We start from the raw sequence: 19,864 nt of genomic DNA on the forward strand, positions 1-19,864 counted from the left end.
GTTCCACTCCAAAGCGGAGCAATCCGGTGTGTTTCTGTTTGTTGTGGTCCGCGTGTCGCTGCTGGGTGCTGTGAAAAGAGCTCAGGCAAACTCAGAAGTCCTGACATGGTAAGTGCAGGGCCATGTGCAACAAAAGGAAAGAGCATGGGGCTGAGCAGAGGGAGCTGGTGTCATGGGTCCTCCCTGGGACTTGGTGATAAACAGCAGCCAGAAAGACAAGCAGCGACTTGTGAGGTTCCCTGTGGCCCTGTTCTCTCCCTGGACCCGGAGGTGGCCTCTGAATAACCTCACTACCGTGGCTGCTTCTGCACAAAGCATTTGGGGAAAGAGCTTCTGTGTAGAAACATCCTTGGCAAGAAGCCAGACGCGGAGAGCTTTAGTTTCTCTGATATCTTCAGGAAGTTCTGGCCTTAGCATTTAGCCCTTTAATATGTAGGTTTGTAGGTGTAAGATCCCTTTGGCTTTGATTTTGTCGAAGCTGTAAAAGGCACCTCGTGTGTTTGGTAGCACTCCAATATTAACCTGTGATTTAGAAGCATAAAATTGATGAAGTAAAGGATTTACCAAAACTTACAGTGACACCAAGTAGAATGTAGCTGAGGGANGACTGCCTCTAAAACACCCCACGGATAATAGGATGCTAGTATATGTGTTTGTTTACCAGGATTGTCCAGACATTTGTCTATAAACCATAACAAAGGAGACAAATCTGGTTTACAATCATGAACTAGGCCCATCCTGATATCAAAGAACAGGTCTCTAACAAGTGGCTCTAAGGGGCAAAATAGGGTCACGACCAACATTAAGGCCTGGTATGCCATAAAGGTCCGGTTTTCTTCTTGAGCAAAGCATAGTTTTGCCACGTGGGCAAGACTACACTTGGTGATAAATCCGAAAAGGAAAAACACTGCTGTGCTGAGGACTGGCCTGATCCAGCGAGGCTTTCTATGAGGCCTTCATGTATGGAAAATGACACAGCTCCTTCTCAGTCTCCAGAGCCAGTAACAACCTGGGGCTTAGGCTTAGGGGCTTCCCCTAAGGCCCTGGTGTATTGAGAATAAAATAGAGCTCCTTCTCTAAAGCAAGGACAGTGCTTGGGAGAGCTGGTGGTGGTGTGGGGCCAGGGCCTTCGGGGATGGCTTGCTTCAGATCCTGAGATCCCAACTCTTCCTACCACATGTGACTATGGTTATCAGTCCCGAGGCCAGTGAGGGCTTGGTCAGGAATGTTTTTGAGATGTTCAGTGTTCCTTTTGTGTAACATTCTTCTATTAGATCCTTCCTGTGTTTTTCCCATCCAGGGTAGTTTGTGTTAACTCCACACAAGTCTCCTATTTTATTCCATTTTGTCCCTGTAAGAAGTATACAGGATGATATTCTTCAGAAGCCTGTGTGGCATAAGACAGAGCCCGTCCAAGACATCCCCAGCCCAGCTTTGATACTTTCTTTCTTCAACCTTTCCCACCTTCGAATCTTCTGGCTCCTCCATCTCAGGACCCTGTTACTGAAGAGTGGCCTGCTGTTTTAGAGCACTGGTTTATTTAGGAAATAATTCTGGTTATATCTTTTCTGTGTAAGTTTCCCATCTGTGGGACTTGCAGTCTCTAGTCCATATTTAAATTGTTTAAAATATAACCCAGGGCCGGAAACTCAGAGAGACTTACATGAGACAGCATATGTGGAATGTAAAATCTGTTCTTGGCTGTCTCTTTTCTAAGCATTAGCCAGAGCTGAATGCATGCTGCAATTAGAGAGATTTTTCTTAATTAATCTTGTAATCCTTTGTGGAGTGATTCCTCCCTGGGGAAGGTATCTTATTCTAGGAGAGCTGCATGTTCTTCCCTGTTCTAGAAGTGTTTCTGAGACAAGCTATATTGACTCAGGCACCTTTGATCCCAGTCTCATGCTCCCCAGGCAATGACCTTGCTTCCTATTGATGAAAACTCCTAAATTATTGAGATAAAGGATTGTACCACAACAGTGTTTTAAAACTCCCCATTTGAGTCATGTAATGAACTGTTCATTTCAGTAACAGGTGAAGGGTTTTGCCAGTGGAGCATGCCTTCTGCCTTCAGAACAGGAGGAAGCTACTTCTTCAGGATTCCAGCTTATACTGGAGACAAGCTGAAACACTAGCTGTCGTGGGACTGAGTAACCACTAGATTCTTAGACTTCCCATTGAAAATCACTCGTTGTTTGGTTAGTTGGGAGTGAAGACTGTTGGTCATTTTAATAATTTGCTGTACTATAGAGACATTCCATAAGTTCTGTGACTCTAGAGAACCCTCATTAGTACTCATGTGAATAGAAACAGACCAGGTTTGTGGGTGTAGAAAATGGTTACGTTAGCTGGAAGGAGTCATACATACACACACACACACACATATCACTGAAATAGAAATTCAATATTGGGCTGGAGAGGTGGTTAAGGACTGCTCTTCCGAATGTCCTGAGTTCAAATTCCAGCAACCACATGGTGGCTCACAACCATCTATAATGAGATCTGATGCCCTCTTCTGGTGCATCTGAAGACAGCTACAGTGTACTTAGATATAGTAATAAATAAATCTTTAAAAAAAGAAATTCAATATTGACTCCTTCCAGCTAACATAACCATTTTCTACACCCACAAACCTGGTCTGTTTTTATTCACTTGAGTATTAATGCTCTGTGCTTGGAAGACTGTCCTGCTGCTCCTTTCAGGCGGGGTCCGACTGGTCAGTGAGAAGAGATATAGACCAGTGAATAGGTGTCCTCCAACCTCCCTGGATTGGGGTGAGGGGACTACAAATAGAGAGAGACCTGTGTAAGCATTGAGTTCTCTGACCAACTTTGAAGCTGGTGTAATCACAGCAGAGAAAAGGAGGGGGAAGAAGGAAGGTGAGGGCCTTTCTGCTTTGACAGTAGTTGACAATAGCAATGAGTAGTCAGGTAGTCAGTTTTAGACAATCAGTTAAAGTCCCAACTGGGCATCTAGGAAGCTCCCAAAGCAGGGCAATCATGAATCTGGATGAAGAAATGAACTTATTTCTAGAAACCAAATTTCTATATTTATGCTAGTTCAAGTAACACAGGATCTAGAGAACCTGTTGTGGTGTGCCTAACAGGAATGTTATTTTCCCTGTTAGAAAATGCAGAATGTGAGAGAAAAGATGTGAACAACACTTGGTGCGTTCTAGTACGTATGTTTAGTCCCTGAAGAATATTGGATCATAAAGCATGTTCCAACTTTTAAAAATATTTTTGAGAAATAATTAAATCATTTCATTCTCTTTCTTCCTATTAAGTCTGAAACTTTGGGACAAATGGTTAAGTGGCTTACTTAACAAATCAAAGCAAACCTGGCAGTCAGGTTTTCTCAGCAGACCTCAGTCCCTACCTGATACAGGTTATGGCTTGCATATCTCATCCTCTAGCCCAGGGGTAGGGCTGCCCTTCACCCAGCTGCCGTTCCTTATGCAGTCCAACCATTTTGGTCACTTGGTCTTTTTCATCTGTCACTAAGCATCCTGATCTCTATGTCTGGATCTGGTTTCTCCCTTCCGTCCTCTCTCCACATGGCTCAGGGTTATGTCTACTTTGTACTCTCCCAGATGTTCCTAGACCTGGCTATTCTCTCTTTTATACATAATAAACCCAGGAGCAGTTATGCCCTTTCCTTTTTTTTATTTCTTTTCTTCCCCCAGTCACTTCTTATTAACCACCCCTTGTTTTAAAATTCATAGCCATTTTTTTTCTTTTCACTATGTTACTGTTGGAATTTCACTGCAGTTTGCCTGCAGGACTTCCCCAACTATGAGGCAAACACGACTGCGCTAGACATTGCATGTGTAATGGAATATGCAAACACAGGACTCTGTGCCTTGAAAAAGGAAGCGTAGCGCTGTGGGTGATTAGAACATTCTATTAAATACAATCTTCCCAGACCAGGGCTCTGTCTGCACCTAGGGTGGAAGGTGCAGATCTAGAAAGGCTTCAGCTGTCTGAGTCATTTGCTCTCTGATCCCTCAGTAGAGGAGCTGCTACTGTCCCGAGGCCCACCTGCATTTTTTCAAGCTAATGAGGGACTCTGGGAAGGGCTAACAGTCAGGATCACCAGTGGAAGAGAGCTTGTAGGTTCTTTCCAGGATTCTCCACAGATACATCTACAGCAAGCTGTGAGAAAGACCACAAGTCATGACATGGTGAGTGTGAGGGTCAGCACTGCCAGGCCAGGAGGAACATGTCTGCTGGGCTGTCAGAGTCTGATCTGCTGAGACTGAGATGGGCAATTAGTCAGACTGTGGTTCTGTTGGTAGTGATCTGAACAGAAGCCCTTGGCCTCTGACCCTTCCTGAGTGTGGATTCCCAGGGGAGAGGGATGCTCTAGAGCCGTATTGGTGGAAGTCTGTGGTGCTTATAATAACATTATCCAGTGTATACACATAGGCCTTGCTTTTGGTGTGCAGTAGGAAGATAGATTCGAAAACTGAAGGTCTGGTTTCTAGAATTTCTGAACCTTCCACATTCAGTTTTGTGCAACAAATTTTATAGTTTAGAAATTAGAAGGTGGGGCTGGAGAGATGGCTCAGTGGTTAAGAGCACTGACTGCTCTTCCGAAGGTCCTGAGTTCAAATCCCAGCAACCACATGGTGGCTCACAACCATCCGTAATGAGATCTGGCACCACCCTCTTCTGGAGTGTCTGAAGACAGCTACAGTGTACTTAAAGCATACAATAAATAAATCTTTAAAAAAAAAAAAAATTAGAAGGTGGTAATAGGGATCAGCCTTCGGCAATATTTCATTAGAATACTTTTACCTTTCTACTACCTCCCGTCACAATGGCATGATTCACAGAAATTCAATTCTAGGGTGTAAAAGGAGTTTCTAAAATGTAGAAGTTTCTCAGGTGTGCATTGCACTGGGTAGGTGGGATAGGGCATATCACAAATCTTGTGACATAATCCATGTAGCAGGACGCAGACATTAAACTATTCTTCAATACTGTTTTGTGTGGGAGCTTCAGTGGGGCTAGTTTTGCCTGAAATCACAAGGGGTCATGAGAGGCTGCAGTTAAAGCCCACCTTTGTGATTGCTTCCATTTACAGAGAGCTCTAGAGCATGGGGCCTCTGGGTTTGGAAGACAGATCGGTAGTAGGTGAAGGATCAGAAATATAACAGTTTAGGGATCACTTTGAGTAATTTTTGTAAGAATCATGAAGTCTGTTTATTTAATTTGTATATATGTATAAAATCAGGTAGCATTGGTCAAGTTCATACCTTTCCTGGTGTAGTTTCCGTAGGTATTTTGATGAAACCTTGAATATATTTTGAGGCTTCTGTTTTTGGCTTTTTCTCCCCATCCCTGTGTTTTTTCACAAATATTGTACACTTTCTTGATTATTGTATCTTTGCTATAAGTACAGAAGTCACACTGTGCCAATGTGTATACTGTATACTATCTCTTCAAAATACTATTGGGAATTATGAGCTTTCTCACGTGACAAATAGCCTTGGGATCAGTGTTCCTCTTATAAATGTTTAGAATTTTTATATTTAAAATATCTTTATCCTGTGTATCCTTTCCTTTTATTGTCTGAGATTCAGTGTCTCAGATTCTCTCTTCCATCTCTATTCTGTGGGTGAACCTTGACCCCATAGTTCCCTTTTGAAGTCTTAAAATTTTGATTTACAGGATGCCCTTGGTTTATGCTTTACCTTTTTGTTTTTTGTATTATTTTATTTATTTAAATTCCAAGTGTTGCCCCCTTTCTTGTACCCCCTACCAGAGTTCTTCACACACCCCCCCTTTGCCTCTGAGAGGGTGGTCTTTCCCCTACCCGTTACCTTCCTGCCCCATTATCCACCCTTCCATTCCCACTTAATCCTCCCCAGCATCCACCCTCCTTGGGGCATCAAGTCTACAGGATTAGACTCATACTCTCCCACTGAAGCCAGACAAGGCAGTTCTCTGCTACATATGTGCCTGGGGTCACAGACTAGCCCATGTATCCTCTTTGGTTGGTGGTTTAGTCTCTGGGAGCTCTGAGGGTTCTAGGTTAGTTGATACTGTTGTTCTTACTATGGGGTTACAATCCCCTTCAGCTTCTTCAATCTTTCCCCTAACTCTTCCATTGTGGTTCCCAACCTCAGTCAAATGGTTGGCTGTAAGTATCTGCATCTGTCTTAGTCAATTGCTGGTAGAGGCTCTCAGAGCACAGCCATGCTAAACTCCTGTCTGCAAGTACAACATGGCATCAAGTAATACTGTCAGGCTTTGGTGCCAGCCTATGGGATGGATCCCAAGTTGGGCTGGCCACGGAATGGCCTTTCCTTCAACCTCTGTTCCATTTTTGTCCCTGCATTTCTTTTAGATAGAAAAAATTCTGGGTCAAAATTTTTGAAGGTAGTTGGATGGCCTTATCCCTTCACTGGGGGCCCTGTCTATCTAGTGGAGGTGGTCTCTTCAGGTTTCATCTCCCCACTGTTGAACATTTTGGCTAAGATCATCCCCTTTGAATCCTGGGAGCCTCTCATACCCCAGGTCTTTGGGACTTTTAGCTGTTAAGAACAAGGACATCATGAATTTTTGCAGGCAAATGTATGGAACTCAAATATCATCCTGAACAAGTTAATACAGATCCAGAAGGACATGCATGTTATGTGAGGGCATGAGAGGATTATTTTTCAAGCTGAATTAAAACCACATATTATATAAAGTTTAGCAACAAACAACCATGGAAACGTGGAGACATGCTGCACCACCCATCAATTTAAAAAAAAAAAAAAAGTCAAAATACAAAGCAGGATTGGCCATTCCTATCACCCAGAGGCAATTTCATTTCCTATCCTAAAACAAACCATCTCAACTAGTAGATTTCTGCATACTAATGCAGAATAAAACACACATTACTCTGGCTGAGCCCCTCCAGTGGAGGATGATGGATGAGCAGCCACAAAAGTAGGCTCTGAATGGCCAGAATTTTTTTGCAATGGGGTTCTTATTTTTGGGGTTGGCATTTCAGTGGGACATGAAAAGGGTAATTATCTCCTAGTTGCAACTGGGAACTCTGGAGTGACTACGTGTCCCAGTATGCCTATGCAACCCTTATTGGGATATTCAGGACTTAGAGTGGGGGGATAGCTTTGTTCTGTTCGTGACATATTTTCCTGGCTGTTATTATTTTCCTAAGCTGGTGTCTAGGCATCTACATTGTTTTGATTATAGTTATTGGTACTGATTTCTGGGTTTGTCTTCTTTGGTTGGGAGGATTTTTTAAAAAGATTTATTTATTTTATTTTATGTATATGAGTATACTGTAGCTGTACAGATGGTTGTGAGCCTTCATATGGTTGTTGAGAATTGAATTTTTAGGACCTCTGCTTCCTCTGGTCAACCCTGCTCGCTTCAGCTTTTTTCAACTCTGCTCTCTCCAGCCCAAAGATCTATTTATTATTATACATAAGTACATTGTAGCTGTCTTCAGATGCACCAGAAGAGGGCGTCAGATCTCATTACGGGTGATTGTGAGCCACCATGTGGTTGCTGGGATTTGAACTCAGGACCTTTGGAAGAGCAGTCAGTGCTCTTACTGGCCTGGTTGGGAGTTTTTGAGTTTTGATTTTAGGTTTATGTTCTCTGGATTTGCAGAGAGTGTGTTGGCTGAGTGTTGCCTCTTTTACACTTCTGTTTGGTGGTTGTGCTCAAGGGTGAATGTTTGTTGGTTTTGGAAGTTTGGGGAAAAGGAATTTAGGGAAAGATGATTTTAGCAGTCCACAGGACATTTGACAGAAGAGAGGTGAAGTTGCCTCTTGTGATCTAGTCTAGTGCTTGGGAAAACTCTGAAAATTGTATCTAGGGTAACATAGTATGGTAGATCTGTGGCCAGCCTATTTGGTCTTCTGGCAAGCATGGCATATGTTTGAGAATGGGTTTCTTTGTGAGTGGGTGCTGGGACACAGAGATGAGGCAGGAAAAGAATGGCACTTGGGAAATGTCTGCATTTCCTGTAACCATGGAAATTTGTAGAGGAAGCTTTATCTAATATTGTGTTGCAATGCTTTGGGAAACTATGAGGATTGGGTCTGAGGTAACAGATAGTGGGATAGGTGTTTGGACAGCCTGCTTAGTGTTCTGGCTGGCATGGCCTATATTTGAGCAGGGAGTGTCTGCCCATAGTTGGGGGTTCAGACACAAAGATGGCACAGGAAGAGAAGGGAATATGGAAATACTCTTTTGTATCTACAGGAGGTAGGGACATGTGAGAGGAAGCTGCAGTCCTAAGGGCAACCTTGAATATTGGGTCTCAGGTAGCTGAAACTGGGAGTGGTCTGGGGCATCCTACCTAGTTCCTTACCCAACATCTTAATGCTCAGGCATCAGATTTCCAGGGATCATTTATTTGTTTCTATATTTACTTAGTTTTTTGTTGCCTTCATCTGCGAAAGATTCTTTGCTCATTGGATAAAAAGTACGATGTGGATGGGCAGAACAGTTGGCAACTATTCACGCTGGGGTTGACCTGAGTTCAGACCCCAGCACCCAACCCAAGTTGGGAAACTCATATCTACCTGCTACTCCAGATCCAAGGGACCGACACCCTCTTCACCTGTACACACATGGAGGACATTCTGTCCCTCACACAAATGTTCACATAAATGGGATTAAATATGTTTTCAAAAGTGCTTATGACCTATAAAGCAGTTAGCTTAATACAAGTTGTTAAAAGTTTATGGTAGAAAGCATACACTGTTTTTTAAAAATCTACTTTCAATTGAATTTGATTTTAAAAGTTTGCATTTCCTTACCCTGGTGCAAACTTGTATCCAGTCTTTAATCATTGGAAACAAATGATGTCTAAGTGATCCTAAAACACATTGCTTCTCTTTATCAAAAAGAGAGGAGATACTTTTAGTAGTCAATATTATTTTCTCCAATATTGAAACATTTGTATGCCTTAAGCAAATCTTTCCACTGGGAATAGTGCCGCCCCTCACTATTTCCCCAGTTCATATTCTATTATTAGCAAAAGAGAGTGCCAGGGCCCACAGGACTAGTAATGGTCAGTGATTTCTTTGAATTTGCTTGTGCCTGTAGTACTGTAGTTCTTGTTTAAAGGGCTGGGTTGTATTTACACTTCTGTCTTTGCGTCTAATTTAATCAGTGGTGCTTTGTATGTTGTATGATTTATTAAGTATAATCTAATTGATATTCACCAATTTTTGTCTTTTGAAAATTTATTACATTATGAGTTCCTTGCGTTTTTGTTTATTTGGGGCCTTTCTGTGGGAAAAACAGTTTTAGTTATGTCTTCTTGATCCTAATGACTTGCTTCTCCTCAATTATTACCAGATCTATGGTTTCCTAGTTTTGTAATCATCAGTGTTTGTGTTTTTATTACTTAAGAAGTGTTTGGTGTGGTTAACACATTGGTTTGGGGTTATTAAGACTTTGTCATATATTAGTTTTAACTCTGTTCTAGTTAGCTTTAGTTCTTAACATTTTAGATCATATAGTCTTTGAGGGAGGCTCAATTGATGGTCTGCCTCCATCATAATGGCTCGTTGCTGTGTCTTTGAGAAATTGTGTTGATTGATATGGGAAGGCACTTCCACTGAGGGTAGCAATATCCCTAAGCAAGGGGGCCTGGGCTGGCCAAGAGAGCTAGCTGAGCATGGGGCAGTGATCAAGCATGAGAGCAAGTGAAGATACAAGGTTGGTCCATGCCTTTATTTTCTAGCATCAGTTTCTGTGTTAAGTCCTCAAAATGATGGACTGTGATCTGATAGAAGCATCCAGAGAAATTGTTCATTACCCGAATAGCAAGTTAGAATGAAAAATGGTACATGCAAAGTGATTTTGATGCTTGACAGAACCTGGGAATATTTTCTTTTAGCATTATATGGAAAAGATAAGATTTGAGATGGCCAAAGGCATAGAACCTTCATCTGCTGTTCTGTAGGATTAGGAAGATTAGAGTATTGAGACAAAGGAGATTGATGTCATACGAATCCAGTGGGAAATAGATGCTATGAACATTTCAGCTAGAAATCATGTGTTATATTTTTGGCCACATATGTTTCTTACTCTGCCCATGCCCTGAGGAACTTAAGGCAGAACTGAAGGATAAGTGTCTGACCTCTTAGTTGTAATATTGAATCTGTTGGATGTTTATTTCCATGATTCATTTAGGATGGTAGTGGAAAAAAGAGCAACAAGTGGTGCCAAAAGAAATACAAAGTCTGTGGTTTGTAGAGAAAAACACACTGAGTGGTTTCAGATGGCAGTCAGTACTGAAACAGAGGCAACAATTTTCAAGGACATTTTCACCATTAAACGGAAGCCCATTGCATTAGATTGAAAGCATAAGAAAGTGCCATTAGAATAACAGTCCCTTTTTCTAAGCCTTGAATTAATGGAAGAAGTGGGCAAAGTGATTCCTAGTCCCAGGTAGGAACTTCATATAAAACTGGCTGCAACTACAGTCCATGTGTGTCAGGGTCCATCCCAATTTAGGAGCCAAATTTCTCAGGCTTCCCATATTGTGCTGGTTCTGGAAACAAGGAAGATGCAAAATAATCCTCATGGATTCTTCCTTTCTGGTTTCAGTTCAGCACTATCCAGTGTTCTCTGTTTGGCAGAGTCAGGGCCCCAGTGAGGATACTGTGAGAGTTCATTGCAAGAAGGTCTATGGATGATGCTCAGTTGCATTTTGAGACCATAAGATGTTGAGATACCTATGGTATGGGAATCTGCCATGGAGAGATGCATATAGGGAGTGGAAGTACCGAAACTGAGAGATGTATGAGAAGTTGAAGGGATAGAGCCATGTAAGCACTTTGAACCTGAAGCCCCTTGTGGCTGAGACAGAGCTACAGGATTTAGTGTTTGCCCTGTTTGGTTTCTTGCCATGGTCTAATGTACATATTCTTCCATATTGGAATGGAAAGGGTTGTTTGTGCCATTGTATATTTGAAAGATATAATTTGTTTTCTGATTTTGTGTGGCAGTCACAAGATTGCTTTGAGTGTCAAAGGAGCCTTTGGATATTTGAACACTGTAGGGGCTATTGTAGACAATAAGGATTATTGAATTTAGACTAAATATATTTTTATGAGAGGGTGACCATGAACCTATAGTGACCAGTCACAATAGGCTTATTATACTCAACCTGTTTCCTGTTCTTTATGAGTGTGTTGTAGTTGAAACTTATCAGTCATCTTCTTCTACTGTCATATCCTCACCATTACAGACTCTATCCATAATTCACATAAGGTACAGTAGAAGTTGTTGTTATTCAGTGCTAAGGTATTTCACTAGCCTGACATTTTTTATATTTTTAGTTTTGTTTATGTTTTTGATTTTGAAGACAAAGTATCCCTTTGTGGCTCTGGCTGTCCAGAAAGTAGGTTTCCAGACCAGGCAGCACTTAAATTTAGTGAAGTGTCTTCAGAGTCCTGGGATTAGATGTGGGGCAAAATGCCTGGCTTGCTTTGTTTTTATATTATTAGCTGATGGGCTTGGAATCTAGGTTATGTATATGCAAGCTTATGTTGATATTCTGAACTTCATCCACACTTGAATTTTGAAACTTGGCAGGGAGTATATTTATATTTCTCATGATGTCATGTATTCATCTTATTAATACTACATGTATGTTCCACTGGATTGCAGGTATGTGGCATTATTACTACCTGTGGGTGTTATGAATTTTTTGAATGACTATGCATATTTTCCCTGTATGTACGAATATGTACATCATGTGTGCCTGATGCTCACTGTAGGCAGAAGATAGCCTCAGAACTCCTGAATTTGGTACAGTGGGCAATTGTGATCTTCCAAGCATATATTGGCAATTTACTCCAATAAAGGCAGTACTTCTGGTGAGCCACCTCTCCTGCCCTATGTTTCTAATTCATGATCAAGATTTGTATTGCTAGTGTTTCCATCTGTCTATCTATAAATGTTTAAATATACATTCCCTTTTATTAAGGTCTTATTGATTTTACAGTTGAAACTGGGTCACTTGAGGCTTTTGGAAGATGGATACAGACCTGCAGTGAATATATAATTCTTTGTAGGAACTTCAGTGAAGACCTCTGAGTTCTTTCCATCTTTTTTTGTTTGATAGATTGATTGATTTTTTTTTTTTTTTTTTTAACAGGGGAGTTAGTGTCTTAATATGAACCTGTTGATCTCCTGGCACTCAAGGCATAGACCAGGCAGTCATCCAATTCAGTGACATACACCTGGCTTTGCCTCTTCACTAGTGGGATTAAAGACACGAGTGGATATAGCCAGCATGCTCATCATTTTAAAATTACTAATTATTCATACAATTTATCTGATTTGTGCTCAGTACAATTGATCTGTTTGCTTCTGTGTCTTTATGTCTGTTAATTGCCATTTCTCTGGGAAGACTTTATCCTATTCAAGGGCTGTAGAAATGACAGAGGTGAAGCTCATTCATTATTCAGTTTCCTTCTAAAATAAAATGCCGTGACTACAATAGAGCATTTGTGTTAGAAATTAATTAGCATTTGTGCAAGAATTACCAGAACTATATGACTATATTCTCAATGAAGTATGTATTTACAGTGTTCTCAGTAATATGTTTTCTCATGCACACATGCCTGGGATATTTTAGGGTAGAGTGACCTATGATGATGTGCATGTGAACTTCACTCGGGAAGAGTGGGCTTTGCTGGATCCTTCTCAGAAGAATCTCTACAAAGATGTGATGCTGGAGACCTACAGGAATCTCACTGCTATAGGTAAGACACTGAATTTCCTTTCACTTTGTAAAAGTCATACAACTGTTTTTCTGTTATTGTTATTTGTTCTTGTAATTTCAATTGAGAATGAGGAAGAATGAGGTAAATAAATCAGGCATGGTTGTAAAGTTCACTGAAGTTAGTAACTAAATTACTAAGTAACTAAATCATAACATATGGTCTCTGGTACTATATTTTAGGCTACATTTGGGAAGACCATAATATTGAAGACCATTTTCAAAGTTCTAGAAGACGTGGAAGGTAATTTTTATGTGCAAACTGATAAAAATATGCCTTGGAAGAAATTTTAATATGTCCTGCAGGTTTTAAAAAAGGCAACAGGGTAAAAATAGCACTGCTTTAAGTTGTGGATGATTATTAAATTCTCACAAAACTATGTATGTTAATGTCAGGTATCTAATTTGTGTTTGCAAGGCATTCCTCTAAGTACAAAGACAAGGAAATAATACCTTAACAGATCTCACCATTTGAATCACAGCCCAATAGAGTTATGCTCTAGAACTGTTCAGTCTAATACCACTTTAACATTGCAAGGTGTACACATTGAGTAGGTGATAAGTGTATTTCCAAAACCTTTTAATAAGGAAATAGTCCATGCTAAAACTGGTGTTAATCATTGCTAACTTTAGTGAGATGGGTAGTTTAGAAAGTCAAGAATGCTGTTGTGGGGAAACCTTAATCTCTGTACGACATCTGTTTGAGTAAACAAGGTTAAACTGTGGGACTGCAAAGTGAACGCCTTTTACTTGTTATTCTCCTTTTAATAGGGATGTCATATGTTACAATAGGTATAAGCAATGTGAGCATAGGAGGAATATTGAAAGAAGCAACAAACCTTTTTGTCTTCCAGCATAATTTGAAGATATGTAGTACTCCCCACTTTGGGTAGGCTTTCTAAATGTGCTACAAGTTTACAAATAGTTTTCCAACTATATTAAGGGTATCTATAAAGTCACACTGCAGAAAATCACTAGGGATGTAGAAATTTTTCTGTTTGTCTTGGTTCACTTTGCAAATGAAATCAGTGTGGTAAAGCTCTGAGTTCTTCCTGTTATCTTCAAATATGTGAACACACTCATACAGAAACAGGATGCTCTAAATGTGAACCATGCCATCAATGTTCTTCCCATCCCGTGTATCTTCAAAGATGCAAAAGAACCCACAATGACTGGGAACTCCATGGATGTAAACAAAGGAATAATAGATTAAGATCAGCTTGTTCTTTACAATTAGACTAAATTGTAAAACTTACTCACACAAACGAAAAGATTCATCTGTGTTTTGAATGTGAGAAAGCTTTCACACGTGCCAATTGTCTTTGCAGGCATGAAAGAAGGCATACTGGAGAGCAACCCTCTGAGTTTATTCAACGTGGGAAGAAAGCCTATGTATTTCAGAGTCATAACCAAAGACATGAGAGAATTTATACTGGAGAGAAACCCTATGAAGGTGTCCAACATTGTGAAGCCTTTGCACATAACAGTAGTCTCCAAATACATAAAACAAAACTTGCTGGAGTGAAATCCTATGGGTGTAACCAATGTGGTAAAGACTTTGTGTCTCACAGGTCTCTTCAAAGGCATAAAGGAGAGAAACCTTATGAATGTAATCAATGTGGTAAAACTTTTGCATGTCAAGGTGGACTCCAAATGCATAAACGAATACATACAGGAGAGAAAACTCATGAGTGTAATCAAAGTGTTAAAGTCCTTGGATGTCAAAGTGGACTACGATATAAAAGAACACAAACAGGAGAAAAACCTTATGAATGTAATCAATGTGGTAAAACCTTTATATATCACAGTTATCTTCAAAAACATAAAAGAACCCATACTGGAGAGAAACCATTTCAATGTAACCAGTGTGGTAAAGCCTTTGCAGGAAATAGTCATCTCCTAAGACATAAAAGAATACATACTGGTGAGAAACCCTACGAGTGTAACCAATGTGGTAAAGACTTTTCACGTCGCAATTCTCTTCAAAGGCATAAACGAGTTCATACAGGAGAGAAACCTTATGAATGTAATCAGTGTGGTAAAGGCTTTGCATGTCAAAGTGGTCTCCGAATACATAAAAGAACACATACAGGAGAGAAACCCTATGAATGCAGTCAATGCGATAAAGCCTTTGCATGTCAGAGTGGTCTCCTGTATCATAAAAGAACACATACTGGAGAGAGACCATATGAATGTAATGAATGCGGTAAATCCTTCATACATCACAGTCATTTTCAAATACATAAAAGAACGCATACTGGAGAGAAACCCTTTGAATGTGACAAATGTGGTAAAGCCTTTGCACGAAACAGTCATCTCCTAACACATAAAAGGATACACACTGGAAAGAAACCCTATGAATGAAAGAAATATGGTAAACTCTTTGGGAGGTTCTCAGGACCCAAAGGAAAGGTACCTTAGATGAAATCTCCTACAATGGGGAGAAGGAACTTGAAGAGCCCACCTCTAGCAGAAAGACAGGGCATCAAGTGAGGGGTGGGGTTGCCATCTTATAGCCAAAATCTTTGACCCATCATTATTTCTGTCTGAAAGAACTGCAGGGACAAAAATGGAGAAAAGCCTGAGGAAAAAGAGGTTCAGCGACAGGCCCAACTTGGGATCCAGCTCAAGGGGAGGCCCCAAGGCCTGATATTATTACTGAGGCCAAGCTGTGCTCACAAAAAGGGGCCTATACTGAATGCTCTCCGAAAGACCCAACAGGCAGCTGCAAGAGTCAGATACAGATATTTACACCCAACCAGTGAACAGAAGCTGCTGACACCTGTGGTTGAATTAGGGAAAAGCTGGAAGAAGCTGAGGAGGAGGGCCACTCTGTACGAGGCCCAGCAGTCTTTTAAATGACCTGGATCTCTCAGACAATGGGCCACCAACCAGGCAGTATACACCAGCTAATATGAGGCCCCCAACACATATACAGCAGAGGACTGCTGGGTTTGGACTCAGAGAAGATTCCTCTAACCCTCAAGAGACTGGAGGCCCCGGGTGGGGGGGGTGGTTCTGGTCGGGTAGGGGGTTGAAGAGGTAAGGATGTCCTCCTGGAGATGGGGGTCAGGGGGAGGAGGTATGACACGTGGAGTAGTCAGAAGGTGGACCGGGAGAGGGATAAAATCTGGACTGTAAAAAAAGATTAAATAAAATAAAAAGAAACAAAGAGCAGCACATTTTGGGGAGCATCATCCACAGGCAGGCAACAGAGTCAGGGACTCTCCCTGGTCCAGTTGTTGGGGAACCTGTCTGAATACCAAGCTGCACATGTGGTACACGTTTATGGGGTATGTGTGTGCAGTATCAGCCTATGAATGCCCTTTGGTTGGTAGTTTAGTCTCCCAGAACCCCCAAAGGTCCAGATCAGTTGATTCTTGGTCTACTTGTGAACTACTTATACCCTGTGGATCCCTCAGTCCCTCCTACAGCTCCTGTACAAGACTCTTGGAGCTCTCTCCGATTGTTTGGCGATTAGTCTCAGCTTCCATTTTGGGCAGCTGCAGTCTGGAGCCTCTAAGAGGACAGTTATGCTCATCTCCAGTCTGTAAGTGTGACAGTATCATTAATGGTGTCAGGAGTTGGTTCTTGTCTGTGGGATGGGTCTGAAGGTGGGCCAGTCATTGCTGGCCATTCCCTCAGACTCCCATTTCTTTGTTTCTGCATCTCCTGTAGGCAAGACAGTTTTGTGTGTTAGTGTCGTCATTTCTTCATTGTGAGTCCTGCCTTGCTACTGGAGGTGGTTACCTCAGAATTCATATCACCCACTGCCAGGAGTGAGTCTCAGCTATGGTCACCTTATAGACTCCATGGAGACTCCCCCAGCCTGCTGCTGATTCCCCATTCACCCTCTGCACCCTCTTTCCCCACATAGGATCCTCCAACATTCCCCTTACCTTGCCTTTCCCACCCAGTTCCCTCCCTCCATCCACCACTGACGAGTGTTATTTCCCCTTCTGAGTGGGATTCAGGCATCCTTGTAATTTAGCTTCTTTGGGTCTGTGGATTGTACCATGGTTATCCTGCACTTTGTGGCTAAAATCCACTTATAAGTGAGTTCATACTATGCATGTCCTTTGGAGTCTCGATTACCTTCCCCAGGATAACAATTTTTAGTTCCATCCATTTGTTGTCCTTGTTCTTAATAACTAAGTAGTCTTCCATTGTATAAATGAACCACATTTCCTTTACCTGTTCTGTTAATGGACATCTGGATGGTTTCCAGTTTCTGGCTATTACAAATAAAGCTGCTATGAACAGAACGGAGGAGGTGTCCTGGGTATGGTGAAACATGCGTTGGGTATATACCCAGGAGTTGTATGGCTGTGTCATGAATAGGATTATAACCAGTTTTCTGAGAAACTGGCAAGCCGAATTAATTTCCACAGTGATCTCACAAGCTTGCATTCCCAGCAGCAGTGGAGGAGTGCTCCACTTGCTCCACAGTGTTGCCTGCATGTGCCGTCCCTTGAGCTTTTCATCTTAGCCATCCTGATGGCTGTAAGGTGAAATCATATCATCATTTTTATTTGCATTTCCCTGATGACTAAGGATAGTGAACATTTATTTAAGGTTTTCTCAACCATTAGAGTGTCTTCATTTGAGAAAACTGTTTTTAGCTCTGTAGTCCATTTTTAATTGGATTATTTGTTTTGTTGTTTTCTAACTTGGGTTCTCTATTTTTTATTTAATGTATGTGAGTACACCATAGCTGTACAGATGATTGTGAACCTTCATGTGCTTGTTGGGAATTGAAATTTTACGACCTCTGCTAGCTCCAATCAACCCTGCTTGCTCAGGCCCGACGATTTATTTATTATACACTGTAGCTGTCTTTAGATGCACCAGAAGAGGGCATCAGATCTCATTACGGGTGCTTGGGAGCCAGTGCTCTTTCCCGCTGAGCCATCTTGCCAGCCCTTGGGTTCTCTATATATTTCACGTATTAGCTCTCTTTTGGTTGTATTTTCCCATTTTCTAAGCTTCCACTTTGTCTTATTGATGGTGTCTCTCCCTTACTTTTCTGTTTCATGAGGTCCCATTTACTAATTGTTGATCTTAGTGCCTGAGATACTAATGTTCTGCTTGGGAAGTAGTTTCCTGTACCAATGAGTTCAAGAACTCAGCATGTGGGCACCAAGGTGTTATTGATGCCTGAAGTGAGGAAGGATTAAATATGCCAAACACCTAAAATACTTGTTTATTCTTAATACAAGTAGTCATTGCATGGCTCTTTGAATTTTATATGCACCTGAACTTCATACCTATGTTAGATTGGTTTAAAAATAACTTACACTTGGTAATATCTACCTTGTACACATTGTAGGTAGATAGATCTATTTGCCTGTAGTGCCTCTAATTCAATCAGGACATCATGCATGTATTACTCTTACCACCCAGTTTCTAGGAGAGAATTGTATTGTTATGAAAAATACAAAGTTGCATGGCGATAGCATTGCATTGTCTTTTCTCACATATTTGGCAATTATTGAAACTTGTCTTGTTATTTTTATTAATTGGTTATTTATTTACATTTCAAATGTCCCCCTTCTTGGTCTCCCTTCCTCAAACTCCCATCCCATCCCCTGTCCCCTTTGCCTCTAAGAGGGTGCTCTCCCCTGCCCCCCCCTCACTCCCACCTCACCCCTCTAGCATCTGCCTTCTCTAGGGTATCAAGCCTCCACAAGCCTTCCTTCCCACTGATGTCAGATTAGTCAGAACTCTGCCTCATATATAGCAGGAACCATGGACCAGCCCATGTATACTCTTTGGTCTTGGATGGAATTTTATCAGCACAGATGATAAAATTTCATTTAAAGTCTGCCTTTAAATTTTATACTTATATTTTTTTATACTGTAGTTTTAATGTAGATCAATACTAGTATGATTTCTTACGAGTTTCCACAAATCTTTACTGTTATTTTATACTCCTCTTCAATATTTATTTCTCTCTTTCCTCTCTAACGTAATTGAACTCCCTGTTTCTCTCAGTTCTTTGGTCAGCTCACATACAGCCTGCTATTCTTACCGTGTTTTGCCCTCTTCAACCCAAACTTGAAGTAGCCCCTTTTTATGTCCCTAAAAACTTGTCTTTTCAATGTTAAATACAGCGTGTCATTGAAACACTGAATCAGTTATGATACTCTTGGATGAAGTAAAATGTTTTTAAAATTCTCCAGATATTTTAAAATTGTTCATAGTCAAGTATTAGGAACTATATACTCAATTTGTAGCAAATGTCTTAGAAATTTTTTTTAAAGATTTATTTATTATTACATCTAAGTACACTGTAGCTGTCTTCAGATGCACCAGAAGAGGAAGTCAGATTTCATTACGGATGGTTGTGAGCCACCATGTGGTTGCTGGGATTTGAACTCAGGACCTTCAGAAGAGCAGTTGGTGCTCTTAACCACTGAGCCATCTCTCCAGCCCTGTCTTAGAAATTTTATTCTCAATATTTTTTCTTTTTTTTGGAAACTGTTTGCCTGGCTCCCTACTCTTGGTGTGTGGTAGTGTTTGGGAGTTGTGGTCTGGGATGGGAGTTGTAGAATGTGCAAGTGTGTTCGCTTGTGTGTCTGTGTTTATTTGCTTGTGTTTAGAACTTGTTTTGCAATTACTATCTTAATCTTATATATGATGCTTTACAACTGTGTCTGTTTTGTCTCAAGATCCTAGTTATATGGCTATGCTGTGTAAGCACTTGATAGTAATAGGCAGTGGTATAATCAGATGATCACAGGTGGATGTTCAGCTGGGACTGCGAAATCAGACCTTCTCTGTATTTAGAATCACTGTGTGCATTCATTATAAATTGAGCCTGGAATGATTGGGGAATGATCATCTTAAGAACATATTACTTAAAGGTCTAATTCAAAGCATGAGTAATTTTGTGCCTTTGTTTTGTAGTTTGGCCCTGTCTTAGTTAGGGTTTTACTGCTGTGAACAGACACCATGACCAAGGCAAGTCTTATAAAAAACAACATTTAATTGGGGCTGGCTTACAGATTCAGAGGTTCAGTCCATTATCATCAAGGTGGGAGCATGGCAGTATCCAGGCAGGCATGGAGCAGGAGGAGCTGAGAGTTCTATG

The 19,864-nt window shown here is 41.0% G+C and overlaps 1 protein-coding gene across 1 annotated transcript; it reads left to right on the forward strand.

Annotated features, from left to right (window-relative positions):
* LOC110289472 (zinc finger protein 120-like) lies at positions 1–15,517 on the forward strand. Its single transcript, XM_021155685.2, has 4 exons — positions 1–108; positions 12,628–12,754; positions 12,955–13,015; positions 14,100–15,517. The coding sequence occupies exons 1-4, from the start codon at positions 106–108 to the stop codon at positions 15,133–15,135; spliced, it is 1,227 nt and encodes a 408-aa protein (XP_021011344.1). The 5' UTR covers positions 1–105; the 3' UTR covers positions 15,136–15,517.
* Positions 15,518–19,864: the final 4,347 nt, after the last annotated feature.

This window comes from Mus caroli, chromosome 2, assembly GCF_900094665.2.
Source record: "Mus caroli chromosome 2, CAROLI_EIJ_v1.1, whole genome shotgun sequence".
Lineage (NCBI taxonomy): Eukaryota > Metazoa > Chordata > Mammalia > Rodentia > Muridae > Mus > Mus caroli.